Below are 19,234 nucleotides of genomic sequence, written 5' to 3' on the forward strand. Positions count from 1 at the left end.
GAGTGAGTTATTTGTACTAAGGGTAATGGTTAGAGCTTCCTTCAGGCTGAGACCCGTATGTTCGTGTGCCGCCATCTACATGCGAAAAAATCGTGAATCGGAGATGCCGCCTCACTCGTATCCCCTCTTAACGGGCAAAGCAGGACCGTTTCAGTCATACCACTTAGAAAAACGTACAGATACGGTCAGGATTGTGCAACGGGAATTTCAGCGGTACACTCTTGAAAAAAGGGTATTCGCGACTACAGCGAACTATAGGTGGCGCAAGCCGAACCTGGACTCGAGGGTTGCCACTTCCACCGCTAGGTGGCTACGGCTTCGCTGGAGTCGCGAATACTTTAACTCCTTTTCTGCCACATATATAACACCCTTTTGGAGAGTAGAATTACGCTCAAAAGGGTGTCTCCTCACTCCCTCAAGGGAGTAGCATAACACCTTTCTCCCTACTGGAGAGTAATATTACTCCCCGGCAGGGAGATGGTGTTATGCTACTCCCTTGACGGAGTGAGGAGACACCCTTTCAGGCGTAATTGTACTCTCCAAAAGGGTGTTATATATGTGGCAAGGACGGGAGTTAAAGTACACCCTTTTTTTTAAGAGTGTAGCTGTTGTTTGTGGATGCTGACACTTTTAGAGCTGATATATCCACAACTACTTAAGAGTGACGAGCACTGCTTTGTGATCTGTGAAGTGAGCTGAGATCTGTGGTACTCTTCCTTGGGGACTCTCACTTCCATGAATGACTGCAGTAACCTCTCCACACACATCACGGGCTTCGGTCACTGCGGATGCTTCAGCGGCCTCTCTACAGGAACCTATAGACCCTACAGTGCCAAAGATCAAGTTCAGCGTCTCGTTCAAGGGGCTCCGCTGACCTCCTTGAAGCCCGTCGATCATCAAGGGAAGCTACAAGACCAGGCTGCTGAGAAGCAAACAATTTTACGAGAGTTTCTATTTGCCCTCGTCCCCCCTCCCCCCCACCAGCATTCTGACGCGGATCCAGGCGTGCACGCTACTGGTTTACCCGAACGTTACCCCCCACCCGCCAACTCGCGACTGTCTGCCAACCAGCCGTATATTTTTGTTCCAATCGTTTGTGCAAACGTACGCGCCCTGTGCCCTTGATGTTTTCTTTATCTGCTTGTATAATGGAATCTTTGATCTGATTCATGATAAAAGCGCTAAAAGAGACAAACACAGACGACACAACGTATAGAGCAATATACTTTCACCAATTGAATGGACTGTCAAACCATCTTCATTTATGCAGCAGGAATTCCCTTTCACTCTCCGATAGTGTGATACTCTGTGCGCTAACACAGGTGTTACCACCTTGACCAATCAGCCCGGACTTCCCAAATCTCTCTCTCTCTCTCTCTCGTTGCTTTTTGTAACGCCCCTTTCCTGTTGTTTTGCTATTATATCGTCTAGGAAATGTACCAACAAGCCCAAATTGATGTTTTACTGAACTTTGATCTGATATTGATAACTCGTGGTTTCAGGCATTGATACAACTAAAATCATGAGGTACGCACACCATAAGGTTAAAAAAGTGGATGTAAATGCACCAGTAGCAGGATTCTGACACACACCCTCCGATTCTAGTGTCTTGTGAGAGATCCATCCTGTAGCTATACCAGATAATACAGGAACACGCACTAACACCCAAGGATAGCGTCTTACTTTGCTGCCTAAGCGACATTGTTGCTTGCTTGCGCGGAAGCTTTTTGTCTCAGTGTTTGTGTGTGTGTGGTACCGGTATTCCCTTTCTTTTCAGGCACTTATGGCGTTTCTTGCGGGAATTTCGAGAATTCTTTATGAGGCTGTAACGATGGCCGTCGATGTAACGATGGTGCGTCATTCGCGGACATTCGGCGTCACTAAATCGCTGTGATGTTGACGTTGTTACGCTCATGTCATTTGTTGGGGGTTCGATAATAACTACGGCAACGACACTTCCACTGCGCAGAATCACGGAGCCCGATCTTCAATTTGTCGTTAGCCCCATGACGCGAGTTACATGGTGGTGGTGCTGTTCGGCGTTGTAGGCCTCACATGGGTGAACATGAGAGAACTGATGCTCTGAGGCTGGTACACATAGAAAAGACAAATACACACAAAGCCTCACGTGCCTAAGAAATTAACGACGGAAGATGGAAGTCATTGGATGGAAGTCCAACAACCTTTTCAGTGACTTCCATCTTTCATCGTCACATGGGTGGAAAACGTCACTACTAACGCTCTGGGAGAATGTGTGTCCTGGGCCGACTTCTAAGGGAACTGTGCCGGCACATGTCTGAGAGTGTCCGGGAAAACCCATGAAAAACCGCAGGTAGCAGAGCCGGCACCGGGATTCGAACCTGGATACCAGGGTACTGGGTAGGCGCACTAAATGCGCCACTTCGCCCGTGATTTGCCGCGCGTTATTGCGCGAGCCTACGGAAACGGCCTTAGAGCACGCGAACTTTAAAGGGAGACTAAAATGCAAAAACAACTTTACTTCAAATTACGTTACATGCTATGTTAATTTCGTACTTAATATCATAATTCAAAACTTTGGTTCCGCTACGAAGCTACAATCAAAATTATAACGTACTCTTTCTTGCTTCGGCGCTAAGCAGTGAACGTCGCTTCAGCTCGTGCATCGGTGTTTTTAGTCCCATACTGCGCGTGCACGCGCTCGTACCACGCCATGGAGCAGTCCCGGTGAAAAACATAGCGAGCGTTCCGAAGCGGACTAGCGTTGCTGTCCGAAGGACGTGAAGGTAAATGTTGTCAGTGGAACATTCGCGTGAACTGTTGTGGGCTACAAACAACAACAACAACAACTGTATTGCGAGATCATGGATGGGGAATTTCATCGCCAGGGGCGACACTCTACCCCATCGCTGGTGGTGAAGCGGGGAATGAAACCATGAGCCCCTTCACAATAAGGACCCAAGTCCTGTGGTATCCAGGCTACAAATTGAGGCTATGTGGGCAATAATTCAGTGAATCGGTATTGAAAAATGCAGTAGTGAGCATCATACCGCGCATATACGGACCACTACGATCAGACCAGTTCCAAATCCACACGGCCACGATAGGTACGCGCGCGCGCTTCTCCTGCTGTATCACTGGATGACGCCAATTTCTGCTTCCTGGGATCCCATTCGTTGCCGCTAGGGACTGTTTTCATTGCGTTTATCTTCTAAACGGTAGCGTTGCGTCAACAAATTTTGTTTGAATTGTACCAATTGAGACACGGACTTTAATGTGAGAGCAAGTTGTTTTTGCATTTTAGTGCCCCTTTAGACATAACCATAATGCTTGCCGTGTCAGAGTTCAAGATCGCAGCCCTGATCGCGGTGCTACACGGTTCGATCCGTCGATCAGTTTTCCCCACCTGGGGGTTTGTTAGTGTGCGCTGGTCATCACACCGCACGGCGACCCATATTGAACACCCCTCGCAACATCCCCCAATAATCTATCACCTCATTTCTAGCGTAAAACACCAGGTCCGAACCCGCTGCCTTCGGATCAATATAGTGTCAATCAAGTGTACAAGCTAAAGCAGGATTTCAAGGATTTTCATGAATTTCTTCTAAGCATTTTACCCGGAAATAAAGTACAAATAATCTGCAATCTACAACGCGGAAATAAGACGCATCCAATGTGATTAAAAGAGAAAGGTTATCAGAGTGGACCATGGCTACGAGGTTTGAGGAAATAGCCGCTTCCGGATAAGAAGGCCGGACAATCTCAATCGGTCCCATCTGAGGTTTTTTTTTTTTTTTTTTTTTTGCGGCTCCAACCCTTTTCGCACACTCTCCACTTTCATTTCTGCTAAGCGGTTAATAGTATAAATGTTCCTCTCCATGAAGTTGGAGGGCACACTCCTTGTTTCACGCCGAAGACGCCCCTATACAGACATGGAAGCCGTTGTGAGTACATTAAGCCTCGGCTAGTATTTCCTACAGAGAAGCAGTTGGATATATGGATTTCGAACCTTGTTGTGACTTTAGAGTTTTACACGATAGGAGCATTGCGTGCATTACCCATTGAATCGAGTAATGCCGGTTTGTGCTGCAATTCCTTAATTACTCGTCGCGTTAGTTCCAATTTCTTGTCATTCGCCTTTCATTGGATGGGTTAGTTACTCGCCTGGAAGTGGGCACTGATGGCAGTGAAAAGCGTTCAGTGACGTCTCATGAGTTGAGTCGAATATATGTAAAAAAAGAAAGAAAATAATATTTATTTGCATCGATGTGAATCCGCATTCTAAGCTGTACAGGAAAGTAGTTAATATATGCCAGAAGGAAAAAAAAAACATTACTGGGGATACTGAAACTCATCGGACTCTGACATCGAAGCAGACGTCAAACTGAGTGTAGCAGTAGCGGGTGATGTCACATGGCTTGGAGAACCAACGGCAGTGGTCGAAGCTATCGCTGCTCTGACTTCAGAACTTGAAGTTTGTTTAAGTGCTTCTCTCTTGTGAAGTACGACATGCAGAGGAATACATAAAGGTATACAATTAATCGAACGTGTAAAGCAATATTAAGTGCTTCAGGATGCTAGCCGTCGTTATTTCGAACAGAGCCTGTTCTTCTCAGAAGAACAGTCCCTGTTCGAAAAAGTTTTCCGCTACCGTCCCGAGGGCGGTCCCTCAACAGCATATACGAATAGTAGTTTTTCCTCAAGATTCTGCAGCTATCAAAATTGTCACAACCCTTCAACAAGTGCCGCCTTCCCTGTCGAGACTAGTTGAGAACGGGTGGTCGAAACAGGTCTCGAAACCCAGTCCAGGCCACGGTGGTTTCAACGCCTTTGCCGCGGTCCCTGTGAAAAAAATAATTAAAGAAACGTCCGCCCACATCTATTATCCAGCGTAGCGTCCCTAACTAATTTTTCTTCCACCTAGCCAAACTGCTGGCTTAGCCCACCAGCAGTTGGTCGCTTGGTGCAATTTACGCAGACATACGTTGCCTTCGGTTAAGCATGGGATGTCATATGCTCAGAATTACCTGTATGTCCTAGAGCGGTTACGTGATCGAAATTACCCATGAACTGTCCCCTGTGGCGTCGTAATGATAGTTGCTGTGCCGCAGCGTAACACGTACCATTATTAATCGTTCAATCGAGCTAATTGAGATATCGAGCTATCCATGAAGGTATGAGCAATCGCCCCGGCGAAGTCTAGCAGATAGCGTCACGGTTGCACCCAAACAAAAAGTAAAAATAATAACAAAGATAATAATATTAACATTAAGCGCACACCAAGACACAGTAGTCTTGAAATATGGCTATCGTGCAAACAGGCAGACACCCTGGTTCCTCTTCATTTTGCCTTCACCTCTTCATTGCCGCTCAAGCGCGCCACCGTTTATGCCGTACTCGCGTGACTTTCCGACGAATTTTCAGCCCTCCTCTTTCGGACAGACACGACCACATACTCACCATCTTCGTACTATTTTCTGATTGTTTTTTTGGAACACGCGCAACATACAGTTACATCCACACAAGATCGAGGCATGCGACATCTAGTGATTGTGATGGGAATCAGCCAATCCACACGCTGTCTGTCTCTCTTGTAGTTTTGGCATTTCCACTGGGAGACCACCGCTGTATTCGGCAATTGCAAGAAACACTGTGGTCCGTATTTAAACGGCTCCACTTTGTAGTGTTCCTCTGTAACGACTCCTGCATCACGTCGTGATACGGGCCGCATCGCCCCCCCCTCCCCCTCTCCGTTATGCATTCGTAAGTCAACCATCTAATCAAACGATCACCGCACTCTATTGCAGGTTGTTGCACTTAGTGCTTTTCTGGTATGCGCTTCCGCTGGCGGTGCCGGCCTTGGCTATGGAGCAAGTTTCGACGGTAAAAGTGGCTACGGCACAGGCCTTGGGTTCGGAGCAGGACTCGCCGGTACAGGAGGTTATGGAGCCGGTGTTGGCTACGGTGTTGGCGTCGGAAGTAAAGGTGGATATGGATATGGAACCGGGCTAGGCACTGGTCTTGGACATAATGTAGGACTTGCCTACGGTGGTGACTTTAGCAGTAAGGGGGGATATGGAGCTGGTCTGGGGGCTGGACTGGGTTACGGTGCAGGACTCGCAGGTAAGGGAGGCTACGGAGGAAGTCTTGGCTATAGTTCTGGCTTCGGCAGTAAAGGTGGATATGGATTTGGGTCTGGGCTGGGCGCTGGCCTTGGTTACGGCCTTGGTGGTCTTGGTCACGGTGCAGGACTCGCCGGCAAGGGAGGATACGGAGGAGGTCTTGGCTTCGGCGGGAAAGGTGGACATGGATACGGAACCGGGCTGGGCACTGGCCTTGGTTACGGCGCAGGGCTGGCCGGGAAGGGAGGATACGCAGGAGGCCTTGGCTTCGGCGGTAAAGGTGGATATGGATACGGAGCCGGGTTGAGCGCAGGCATTGGTTACGGTGCAGGACAGGCCGGTAAGGGAGGATATGGAGGAGGTCTTGGCTCTGGTTCTGGCTTCGGCAGTAAAGGTGGATATGGATTTGGAGGCGGGCTGGGTGCAGGACTCGACCTCGGTGCTCGCCTCGGTGCTGGTCTTGGCAGTGCAGCTGGAGTTGGCTTCGGTGGTGGTCTGGGGGGTGGTGCGGGACTTGGCCTCACAGCAGGCCTCGGTGCTTCAGTTGGCATTGGAGGCGGTCGCACTCTCGCTGGAGGTGGAGTAGCCAGTGCTCCCCGTCTCGTGGGTGTAGGCCCAGCTGTTGCTGAACCCGTGGTCACCGTATCGGTTCTGAGGCAGCCAGTTGTGAAGCAACACCACGTCACCCGCCAAGTGGTCAACTATGTCAGGGCACCTGTCACTACCGTCTCTCACAACGTCAGACCCGTCGTCCTCAACCATGCTGCTAGCGTTGGAGGTGCTGGCCTCGGTGCAGCTGCTGGCTTCGGTGCCGGAGGTGGCTTCGGTGCAGGTGCTGGTCTCGGTGCAGGTGTTGGCCTAGGTGCAGGTGCACGAGCTGGTGGCTACGGCGGTGGCTACGGCTTGGCAGGTGGATACGGAGCTGCTGGCGGCCTTCATGGAGGCTATGGATCAAAGGGCGGATACAGAAAGGGGACCTACTGACATGTTCCAGAAATGTGGTTGTGCCCGATCTGTTAGATACGCTGCTCAAGCTGCCGTCGATAAGGCGGTACAGTTGTAAATTACATGTATATTGCGCTGTATGTAGTACATGCCGCCATATTTATGTCAACTATGTGTACATTATTTTCCTAAATAAATGAAGGTTCCTCATGCTGCACTGTATCTCCTCGAGATACTCGTGTCACTGCGCCCATCACGCAATACAAAGCCACTTGTGCCTGTGTGAACTTAATTTGGTTAACAGGGCCGGCTCGTAGACCTTCCGCTCATTCCTAAAAAAAAACAAAACAAAAGGGATGATTTCAAGATGAGGCGCAGGTTGTTTCTTCCGTGGGCCAATCCAAGGGGATAATTTAAGAATACGTCCTCATTGCTGCCTTGCCTTGTGATTGGGCAGATGCGTCATCATATGGTTTACCACGATTTTACCCTGCGCAGAGACAAACTGTTGTAGTGTATATTCGCCTGAGCTGCGCCAGCCTGCGTCATCGGTTCTGCCAGGGGATACGTTACGTCACAACCTGCCGTCGCCCTTCCTTCCTTTTCCAACAGGCTCTTTCCATGAGTGGGGAATTTTTGAAAATGTGTTCGAAAAAGAGTCCTCCCGCGCGTCAGCTCATCTGCGCTTGTCATTATTTTGCAGTAGGTCATTTTATTTGTTGCGGAACACGCCACAACCACAAAAAAAAAAAGAAAGAAACGACTTCAGAGGATTTGTCACACTCCGCTCAAGGTTATCTCGGATAAATATAAAAAAGGCATATATGAACCGATACGGACCTGCATACCGCGCAGAAAATACCTATTGCAGGCCTAGAAAGTAGTCTGGCTGGGTCAGCAGGCGACTCGGCAAATGGTGAAGCCGGGGTCGAGGCCACGTGCTCTCGAGAACCAACGGGAACGGCAGAGGCTCTCGGTTGCCTGACGTCAGAACTTGATGCGGAAATTTGTTCAAAGGCCTTCTGTCTCAGCAACTGTGACACTTAAAAGAACAGTATTTCTTGCTCCCTTCCCTGTCGTTCAGTACAAGGCCTCCTCCACCACACGCTGAACCAAATGTACCAATGTGGAACAACCGTTTGAACGTACACGTCAGTATCCGTGTATTCACACAAGCGACATTCCCCCAGAAGCGGAAACTGCGAAAAGCGTCATAGCTTTCTGCTGTCGCGTGAGCGCAAGCGCTCAATGTCGTGTCTTCGCGTACACTGCTAACCGTGGGGAATATCCTGCTACACAGCCACAAGATATTTCGTAGCAGACGACAGGAAAACACGCTGACGGTGTCGCCTGCTAAGTGTCGTCTGCTAAATGCGCAGTTTGCCACTCCCGATATTCCGCACTGTGTCAATGCTCAACATGACACGGGTCGGAACTGCGGCTCTGTGAGCAGTTTTTTCTAAAAGCGATAAAGCCCCGGAGCAGGGGACACAGAGAGTGCCCGTGCACCGGGTTCCCCTACACCGGGGTTTTATCGCTTCTAGGATGTACCACCAAACAGCCCGGTTTTTATCGCTTTTTAGCAGTGTTTTCGCTTTTTCTTCTACTAGAATATTCCGTGACGATGTCGCTCGCGTGAACACACGGTATGTCTTCAAAGGGTCTCGATTTTTCTGACGCCTATAACATTTACACAGGCGAAGGCTTTTTGATTAGTGCCGCACACTTAGAATGCGTTCGAGGACTGCCTGAAAAGTAATGAGTCTGCTAGGATGCATTTTTCTTTTATTGCCAACTGAACTACGAATCAACATTATCCGTTCGAATTAACAACATTATCCCCATCAACATTATCCCCACTGCTGATAGCAGCGTTGGAAGTCGTCAACTGTAATGGTCTTCAGCTGGGGGGGGTGCGGTGGGGGGTGGAATTGTCGCCATGAGAAAAGCCTAGGCTGGACCGATAAAAATGCAGACAAGACCGAGACAGTCGCTCTTTGCGTTGCAGAAGCTCAGCCTTTTCGCTCAGTAGAGCGAATCAGCTGTCAGCTTGTATGCGTTTATATCGTCGCATCTGTGACAAACATATCCAGCTAGCTAAGGATATCACGACATGCAGTAGGGCACGCGATAGTCACCTTAGTTAGGTATAGTTAGGAGAGATTCTTCACGGAAGGATCTTATTTCTTAACCTAACACGGAGTCAAAGTGTCCAAGAAGCATTCTGAACGCGTTCATTTTGTAAAGGGTCCGTTCATCCGTGAAAGACCATCTGCAACGGCTAGGATTATGGAATTCCGCGTCAACTCTGGCAGGTGGCCCGAAGTTCGAATTGCGGAAACTAGCTCAGTGTGTTTTGTCTTTCCTCCCGTAGGCAATATGTCGGCACTTCGATTAACACACCTCTACCGGTTCACTCGATTTTCTACCCTTCCAGATGTCGGCACTGTTGCCTATGACGTTGGCCGCGGATACATGATCCTCTCGAGTAACATGCAGCCATACTGGCAGGCCGCTCGCTCGGAAATAGCAGGACATCGACAAACTTTCCCTCGAAAATATTTTTTTTTCATTATTTCGATGACGATAATTTTGAGGACAAACATTTAAACAAATTTCCCATCTTTGCTAGTACAGCTTGGGACAGAAGTTTACGGAACACCGAGGTGTCGCGCCTCTCCATTGGAACGACAGCCTAGCAGCAAAGAGGAGCGGACGCACTTAATGAGAGCTGGATTTAATAGCCCGTTACCCTTTTCTTATTCGATTTTTTTCCCTTATAGCTAGCAGGGGGCCGCTCAGATGAAGAAATACGCCAGTGGCGTGCTCCGTAAACTTTTGTCCCAAGCTGTACAAACACTAGCGGAGTGCCTGGGTGCATACAGAATCTGATCAGTGCTTCAAATTCAAAGGCTAAATACTTATGGGGCAGCGCGATGTCATTTTTAACGTTTTCCTTGAGCTTTGGGCCACACGGAAAGTTTGAAAAAAAAAAAGAAAAGAAAGAACGCAGCGCTTGCATACTAAACGCCCTTTCTTTCACTGCTCCCACGGTAATCCAGAAGATGTGGGTTCGAGTCCTACAGCTGGCTAACCTTTTCAGTGACTTCCATCTTTCATCGTTAATTTCTTAGGCAACTTGAGGCATTGTATGTGATTGTCCCTTCTATGTTGTTACAACCTCAGAACATCAGTTCTCTCCCTACTGTCCTCGGTCAGTCTGCTGGGTGTCGATAGACCGCTTATACTTACAGCTCCAAGTTCCACCGCGGTGTTAACTCAGGGTTTGAGAAAAATCACATTGCACCGGAATATTACAAGTAATTGAAATGTGACTGTTCAACAGGTCTACATAAGTAAATAAACGGTCGCAACCCAGAGTATCGATCCCCTGTAACGATAAGGATCCTATATTTTTTAGGGGAATGTCACACAGCCCAGTTCTGTACCAATCACTCGCTAAATGAGCACGAAAAATATCACAATGTTATCGGTGAGATAAATTATATTAACGAATTAGTTATCTTACATCACCGCAATATGTGTGTGACCAACAGACAGAGAGCACCCGGTTTGTTGAGAGCGACGTGTTTTAATGACACGCGAGAGCAGGAGCCATGCAGTTCGGTCTCCCCTTGTACTTATATGGTAATGAGTGATTGTCTGTTAATTAATTATATTAAATATAAAACCAAATAAAACAATGATATTTAGACTAAATGGTGAGTAGATTTACGCGTAAGGTGAACCAGCTGAATCAGCTTATATGTTTGGCGACATCATGGGCGTACCGAGAGGGGGGCAAGGGGGGCCGCCCCCTCCCCCTGGAGCTATAAGATCGCTTGTGAAAGAGTGCGCTCTTTAGTCATAGGTTCGCATGTTTCTTCACAGATGTTATAATAGGAACCTCTAAAACACCAGCACAGTCCGTCTCCACAAAAAGGGGTGGTAAGGGGGGTTTGCACGCTTTGCCCCCCCCCCCCCCCACACACACACACCATGGATGCACTTTGCGCCACCTTGGAAAAAAAAATCCTGGGAAAGCCCACGGGCGACATACTGCACTTGCCGCAGGGTAGGACTGCGTATAGTTTCGGCCACCCGGGGCTTCTTTTGAAGCGCTGAGGAAGTATCCGGCACACACTGCTCGAGGCCATATTTACCCCCCCCCCTCTCACATTGCTCTCGACTTGATCGACTTATAAATAAAATGCTACCGGCTTTGTTCAACTCATAGTCACTTGAAGACCGCAGGACCACGCTCTAACTAAGAATTTAATCGTTTATTAAGGAATAGCAAGCCGTCCTTCCTGGCTGATCTTTCCTGTGAAAAACAAATAGATCTCCCCCCCCCCTCTTGAAGAGTGCGACAATAATTAAATGACATAACGCACTGACGCCCTGGCTAGCGATTAATGTATCTCCAAATCTAAGTACACAGACTTTCAACTTCGCTTCCTCAGAAGAGTTCACACGTATCGGAACTGTTTGTTATGCAAAGCGCCGTCGCACGTCGCCCACTTATGCAAGGCGGAAGTGGCTTGAAACAACGAATTCGGCGAGCATTCCTATCGAATGAGTGAAAAGAAATAGAAAACGCAAAAGGAAAAGAAAAAAAAACACTTTCGAAAGAGAGAGAGACAGAAGGAAAAAAGCGTGCACTACTTCTTTTTCCTATCTATCCTTATCAGTGTATCTCATTCACTCTCCTCGTTACGGTGCAGTATAAATACGTGGAAGGTCCGCGCTGCAAAAGCATAGTCTCCGTACGGAGTGCAAATCCAACACGGCAGCCATGAACGCTTACGTAAGTTGGCTTTCTGATCGACTTTAGTACCCGGCAAACACCGGTAGTTCCCTGGTTGGCTGGTTGCAGCGCTTGATTACCGAGCCGTCTAACTGCCGATGAGCTGCCGAATGTCGGCAGATGTCGGCGCAGTTCGCTGTGAAGTCGGCCCAGGAAGCACCGTCCCCCCCACACACTTTCGACAGCCGTGACGTTGCCCCCTCTAAGCATGACTACATCGAGGAGTTCCATCGTCACCACCACCACCAACACGTTGCTCGCGGGTAGTCGTGAGTCCTGGGCCTACTTCACCAGTGTCGATTGGGTTTGATAATCTACAAGCTTCGAGAGGTGACACGTATCTAAATACCGCTACGGCGTTGGGTGTTTTCCCTTGGTTTTGCTCGCGCGCTACAAGCCATACATATTTAGTGTGAAGTCGTCCAAGCACGCCTGATTCTCGTCCGGGGGTCATGCCGCAACGTGGGTAGGCAGATCGCTCGACAATTACGCTCCATCAACCAACCAATGAATCAACTAGGTCCCTACTCGAAGATGGCCAATCGTGAAATGGCGTGTATAGTTGCCGTAATTTCGTTGTTGCTGCAATAGAATGCCACATAATTTTGTTGGTGTGGAACGCATGTGGGACCGCCGCCCCTTGAGACAATTGAGACGGTTTCTCCTGGGTTTATTTATTTTTTAATATGCACCTTCCTTGTTCCAAAGAAATACTTTTTCTGTGTCTACCCTAGCACTATACGTTGGCGAGCAATCCGTACATAACAATATAACAGTACAAGTTTCTGTCACAATAATTCCTTTACTTCGAAGTCTTGACGTCTGACACCCTGTATTCCTTTTGCAACATTGATGAGTGTTTCACTAGATCGTAAGGAAACTCAAGATTGCACTTAAGTTTGGAGCATAGTTAATGAGAAAGAAAAATAACACAAGACAATAACATTAGGTGTTCTTTCTAATTTCAATTTCATTAATATTTGGTCCTCTAGGTCCTTGTCATTAGCGCTGTTGTCGCTTGTGCCTCTGCCGGTGGCTACGGCGGCTACGGCTATGGCGGCGGTCTTGGCTACGGAGGTGGCTACGGTGCTGGTCTCGGCTATGGAGCCGGTCTAGGACTGGGCGGTTTCGGCTACGGTGGTGGACTTGGCGGTTTCGGACTCGGCGGCGGCTTCGGCGGTCTCGGCGGTGGATTCGGCGGCGGTCTTGGCGGCGGCCTCGGCAACGCCGTTGGTCTTGGTCTCGCAGCTGGAGTCGGTGCCGGAGTCGGTGTCGGAGTTGGCGGAACCCTTACCGGCGGTGGCGTTGCCAGCGCTCCTCGTCTCCTCGGTGTTGGACCAGCTGTTGCCCAGCCTGTCGCCACCGTCTCCGTTCTCAGGCAGCCAGTTGTGAAGCAGCACCACGTCACTCGCCAGGTCGTCAACTACGTCAGGGCTCCAGTTACCACTGTGTCCCACAATGTCAGGCCCGTTGTCCTGAACCACGCTGGTGGATTCGGCGGAGCTGGATTCGGCGGTGCTGGCCTCGGCTTCGGCGGTGCTGGCCTCGGTGGATACGGCGGCTACGGTCTTGCCGGAGGCTACGGTCTCGGAGGCGGATACGGTGGCAAGGGTGGTTTCGTTGGTGGTTACGGCAAGGGATGGCACTAAGCCTAACAAAATTCGTCACACACATAGCCAACGATGTAAATTTAAACCGTGCTATAGGTACACATAGATTCACCGCTACTTGGTTTGCATGTTGCATGAGCTGTACAAGACATCTGCATCGTTGTATAAAGCGCGCCCTGTTCAACTCGTGTTTCGGTTTGTATGAGAGATGCGTGCCACTGCTGCTGGCACGAAATAAAGTATCCGATACTTTACTGTCTTTCTTACGGGCACGGTTAATTTTGAAACGAAAAAAAGATATCACACGTGGACACAAACACATACATTTTGAGATGCTTATAAGTAGAGCGTGAAATGCCCGCCAAGGGCAAAACGTTATGATGGTTATGATTACTGTTTTTATGTCGCTCAATTCAACTAAGGATACAGTGCGTTAAAACGGTGACCTGCAAACACACATTTAAAGACTATCTCTTGCAATGATAAGAGTTCAGCTCTCTCTCTCTCTCTCATAATGGGCTATCTTTCTGACCACGTTAGCCGTTGACGACGTGGAGCCAACCTCGGCAAGCGACTACGTCACCAACAGAACTGGCAATGTTACGTAGCTTTCTTGTTGGCAAAACGTGGTCGCTCGCCATGCTGAAATATTCTTCATAGATTGCTACAAGCATTGCTCTCGTCAGCTCAGCCAGTGACTGAACGACGCATGGCACACGCTCGACATAACACCTTCCCACGTGAATATGTTGGCATTAGCCGATCTATTTATGACTATGGTCCGGCATTTTTAATAAAAACGCGAACACAACGCACAACAACCCCCTATCCATTACGGTATAAATAAGTCAAAACCCGATTTTGTTTTCGCACAACCGCAATCGACTTTGCAACTGCAGCGCATTAAACGAACACCCCAAACACACACACACAAAAACCCACAACTACGATGAAGCCCACAACTCCTTCTCCACCATAAACAAATATATTTCCGCTATACAATACTATAATAATAAGAATAATATTTTTCTTATTCCTCTTCAATGAAATCAAAGTACAAAGCAGGCCCGCCTAAGCCGAATGGCTTGTGACGCTGGGCCTGGAGGCAGTCAACAGCAAGACAACTAAACACAACTTAGCTAGAAAAAACAAACCAAATACAGCTACATAGTACACTAATTAGGCACAATAATATAATTGACGCAGTGACCTTTTCAAATCTGACTTGGACTGGATCGTTAAAAACTGAGAAGGAAGATCGTTAAAAACGCGAGAGACATAACATATTCTACGAAAAAGTCCATACCCAGTGAAAGAGAATGATACAACAAAATTAAATGATTTCGTTCTTATTGATCGGTTCACTGCGAAAGGTAGTTTTGAAGGAATATTCCCAAAAGTGATTTAGTACAATGGTGGATTTAAAGAGAATTACCAAAAGATGCAGAAGACAGATCTCGAAAGAGGTCCCGAGAATGCCCCATGCAGCAATTTTTATAAGCAACCCTTTTGAGACAGCTATAGGACCGGTAATACACCGTTTTCTCCTGGATGCCGCCATATTGAAAGCCTCAGCCCCGTCTAGCACGTTTGAAAACAGTTTACCGCACAAGCCAGAGAGAAGGAAATCACACGATGCTTCCTCCCTGGGTATCGCTTTCCTTCTCTCTGGCTTGTACAGGCTGCAAAAGCGCTAGGTGTTTCACTTTATGTGTTCTGCCTATACTCGAGTATATGCGTCAGTTGTGGGGTACTCCCTCTGACGGATGTCAACCCCCTTGAAGCTCTTCAGTAGAGAGCTCTTCACATCATTCGTTATTTCTTTCTACGGCACATTCCGGCCTTTGAGTTGTACGATTCTAATAGTTTGCTAAAGCATTTCAAGTTGACCTCACTGAACTCACGGCGTAATATTGCTCACGCTTTATTCACGCGCAGATGTGTACATTCAGTTGTTGACTCTTCTTTCCTATTAAATCGTCTATGCTTTTGTACTCCTCGAGCTGCGTTTCGCAATCGACCATAATTTTATGTAAATATATTCCGTCCATTTGATACTATTACACGTTGTGAAATGTCGCTGAACTTGATGTCCATGTCCTGTGACATTTTTTCATCCTTCCTACGGGTTCTTCAAAACAGATGTAACCGAGTGTCTGTCATAATTATGTCAAATCTTTTTCTTTTTGCCTCTTGTCTATTTCTGTTTTTATAGTTTAACATGGTTCGTGTCATGTCATTTTTTTATTGATTTGTTTATATAATAAAAGTGCCCATCGACTGAAAATCCTACTAGATAGTGCACTGTAAACATTCAGATACAACTTTTGTATTCCATTGTACTGTATTGCATTAACGATGTTACATATGTTGTGTGTGACCATACTATGGCCCCTGTTGGCGTTCATGGACACCAATAAAACATTTATTATTATTATTATTGTTATCGTTATTGACTGACTGGCTGACAGGAAAACTGTGTGTATACGCGGGTCCGGGTGGTTGTCCGTTCGATATTACCGATTCTGGATATAAGTTTATTTACTTATTGTGGAGGTCCACGGGCCTTGCGGCATTACATGAAGAAAGCATAATGATATCGTAATAAAGCGAAACACCGACAATAGTGCAATTGCAGCAAGAAAACGCAATATAGGAAATGTATAACACGAAGCAATGTAAGGTTCTCAAACGCTCCAACAAAATGCAGATAAAATCGCTTGCCTCGGGGGTGCCCGCCGGTGTCCCAATTTTACGCTCAAATTACCATTATACCTCCGCCACACGGACACGAAAAAAGGACATTAAGTGCCCAGAGGGTGGGTGAAGTTGTGACGTCATTCGCGTCATTCGTGCGATGCCACACTGACAGTTTTAATTGCATGTGCCTTAATGCCATTTTCTGGTTACTGCGTTCGCCACAACTCATTCGCCCATGAAATCGCTTTGCTTTTTTTTCTTTTTTTTTTGCATAGTTTAGTTTGTCACGTCGAGACTGGGGGGTACCCTGGTTCGAATCTCGGTGCCAGCTGTGCTGCCTGGGGTTTTTCCTGGGTTTTCCTTTCCGCTTTCAGACATATATGTCGCCACAGTTCCCTTAGAAGTCGGCCCAGGACGCACATTCCCCCAACGGCGTAAGTCGTGACGTTGCCCACCTAGAACCACTTTGTACTGCGCAGTAATATGTGGCTCCATAAATCTGAGCTTTCTCAAACATCTTTTACCGAAAGAACTTACAGGTTAGAAATCTTCAACAACAATAGCGAAACAACGTGAGGTGCCGTCATATTGCTTGTGTTGGATTCGGCACTGGTTGGCAAATACATGGTCCACATGAAGACCGAACTTATAATATTATATTTCAGAATATTACATGAATTTTCAACATGTTTAACGAGTTTTTATTTGTTTATTTTTTTAAGTAGCATAGTTGATATTTCAGTTAGTCAGTGAGCAGCATCGATGTCATGGCATTTAATGTCATTAGAAAATGGCGTGTGGCACGAGCTTCGGAAATAATGTTATTCTAGACCGCAATCCCATTGGACGATAATGTCATTTTTCATGCCCGTATGGCTCTGGTATACCAATCTACGGGTAGCCATAATTGACAGCGGACATTAACTCTAAAATCCTGTCAATGGACTAATGAAAATGGTGAAAGCGGGACGGGGTACCGTAATAAGATAGAGAATTTCACGGAGCTTCAAGAACGCGCAAGGAGATGGGCAGGACGGAGCTTTCTATAGTGCTGATGCGTGTATTGCTATGCGTGCTTATCTCTTATTGTTTGCTTATTAACTGTTGTGCCTTGAACTATTCAACAACTGTGGATGCCAAAGCTCCTGAGCAAGTCTGCATGCTGAAAAGTAAAACCGGCTGTAATACCCAGGGATATTCCCAGGATTTTCGTGTTGGGGGAGGGGTGTTTGCTGTCACGCAGGGTTTGTGTGACACACATTTTTCGAGGATTTCCTGCTTTTTTTACCTGCCTGGCAGGCAATTTGGGGTGTGGTGCAAAATTTCGCGTGCGCTCAGTGCGGTGTGGGGACGCTGAGAAAAACCGTGGCAAACTAATTGTTCTGAGGCTCTAACAACAAAGAGACGAAGACAACACAAGCGTCAAGATGCCTCAAGCCTCAGATGCCAGCGTGGTCGAATTGGTCAATGCGCTCGACCGCTAATCGAGAGGCGCATGATTTAAATCCCGCCTCTGTCTAGCTTTTTGGAAGACTGCCATACCTCACCTTCCCTCGTATACGGAACAATTTTGTCATGGGTGTTTCTTTTTTTTTTTTTTTTTCACAAATGCGGTAACAACGAATGCGCGGATACACTGAATATCTGCACGTATGGAGGATCTTACACGCGCGGATATTGTGCAGATGCTAATCATTGCCTTCATGGCGGGTCAAGTAACTGAGACGCATCTGCATTCTCACGTACATTCGTACCTTGCAGCACTAAGACACGGTAAATTGAATAATACCGAGACTCTTGCAAGATGCCGAGCTCTGGTGTCAGAGCTTGACGACTAAGCTTGCTCAAGGGTTCATATCTCGCCAAGTGCAACACGTAGAAAAATTCATCTTTTTTCTTTTCAATAGTCAAGTGTGCAATATAATATGTGGAATAAACCAATCAAATCTAACGAACCACATCTATCTAACTGTCACAACACCCTTTAAGTATACGACTCAGTGAGAAAGGTAAGCCACGGTAACGAAGGACCTTTTGTTAAATCGAAGATTTTTTTTTCGGCGGCGTACCTCCGACATAGGAGGGGGGGGGGGATATGTCTATAGAGAGAGAGAAAAAAAAAGGAAAGATTAGTCAGCAAACACCGACTTGCTATTCATTTCATAAAAAGGAACGGAAAAAAGGAAAGGGAACAAAAAAAACTGAAAAAAACGAAAAAAAAGGAAAGAAAACGAAAACACACACACGCACATACACATCGGCTTCGCAGCGCGGTCACCGAGTATGAGAGCACTTTGCTTCTGCTCACCTAAAAAAAAACGTAGTGCAAAGCTGAAATTATAGTGACAGAAATGCAGGAGACTGTTCTCTAAGCTAATTAGGTCAACATTGAAAAAGTGTTTTTCCTCTTGACCTTTTTCGAAAGCCTCACTGTCGGGACTGCAAGAGGTCTCGAGTTCGTCTCACGGCTCTTTTCTCTTTTTCTTCTCCTTTCGGCCCTTGTCTATAAAGTATATTACTAAATATACTATAATACTAAAGTATAATACTAAAGTATACTATACTATATGAAAAACTACAAAGTTTCCTTGTCTATGGACCTGGACCTTGCACACCTCACATTTTGTCATGGTTTTCTGCTGGCAGCAGTAGACCGCAGCAAAAGAATGACAGGCTATTTTGTCAGGCACTGCGAGGTCATTTCTATATCTCGAAGGAGGATCGCAGCATCCTCTTAATTTTCATTTTTGGCGACTCCTACCGCTATTATGTTTCACGAATGTTTCACAAATGTTTCACATGTTCGAACACGCGTACGAACCACAAGGCGCCAAGATTTGACTGGTTGGCAGCTATATACTAGCTTTTGCAGCGACCCTCTCCAACGTTAACCCATGAGTACCGTCACAGGGGCCCATCCCACGGTATATGTTGCAAATACTAACAAGAAGCGGACATTCCAAAGTCATATAGGTTTCGACAGATGTGTACCCCCCCACGCCCCATCATCCTGAAATAAAGTTGTTGTTGTTGACAGATATGTACGATGTTTTTCACCTTGAACTTTCACG

The 19,234-nt window shown here is 47.0% G+C and overlaps 2 protein-coding genes across 2 annotated transcripts; both read left to right on the top strand.

Moving 5' to 3' along the window:
• The first annotated feature begins 5,147 nt into the window (after positions 1–5,147).
• On the top strand, positions 5,148–7,085 carry LOC135395178 (uncharacterized). Its single transcript, XM_064626420.1, has 2 exons — positions 5,148–5,153; positions 5,787–7,085. Exons 1-2 carry the CDS (start codon positions 5,148–5,150, stop codon positions 7,083–7,085), a joined length of 1,305 nt encoding a protein of 434 aa, XP_064482490.1.
• A 4,976-nt stretch (positions 7,086–12,061) lies between these two features.
• Positions 12,062–13,502, top strand: LOC135395187 (uncharacterized). The gene is made up of 2 exons (XM_064626430.1): positions 12,062–12,157; positions 12,846–13,502. The coding sequence occupies exons 1-2, from the start codon at positions 12,062–12,064 to the stop codon at positions 13,500–13,502; spliced, it is 753 nt and encodes a 250-aa protein (XP_064482500.1).
• The last annotated feature ends 5,732 nt before the right edge of the window (positions 13,503–19,234 follow it).

Source organism: Ornithodoros turicata, chromosome 1 (assembly GCF_037126465.1).
Source record: "Ornithodoros turicata isolate Travis chromosome 1, ASM3712646v1, whole genome shotgun sequence".
Lineage (NCBI taxonomy): Eukaryota > Metazoa > Arthropoda > Arachnida > Ixodida > Argasidae > Ornithodoros > Ornithodoros turicata.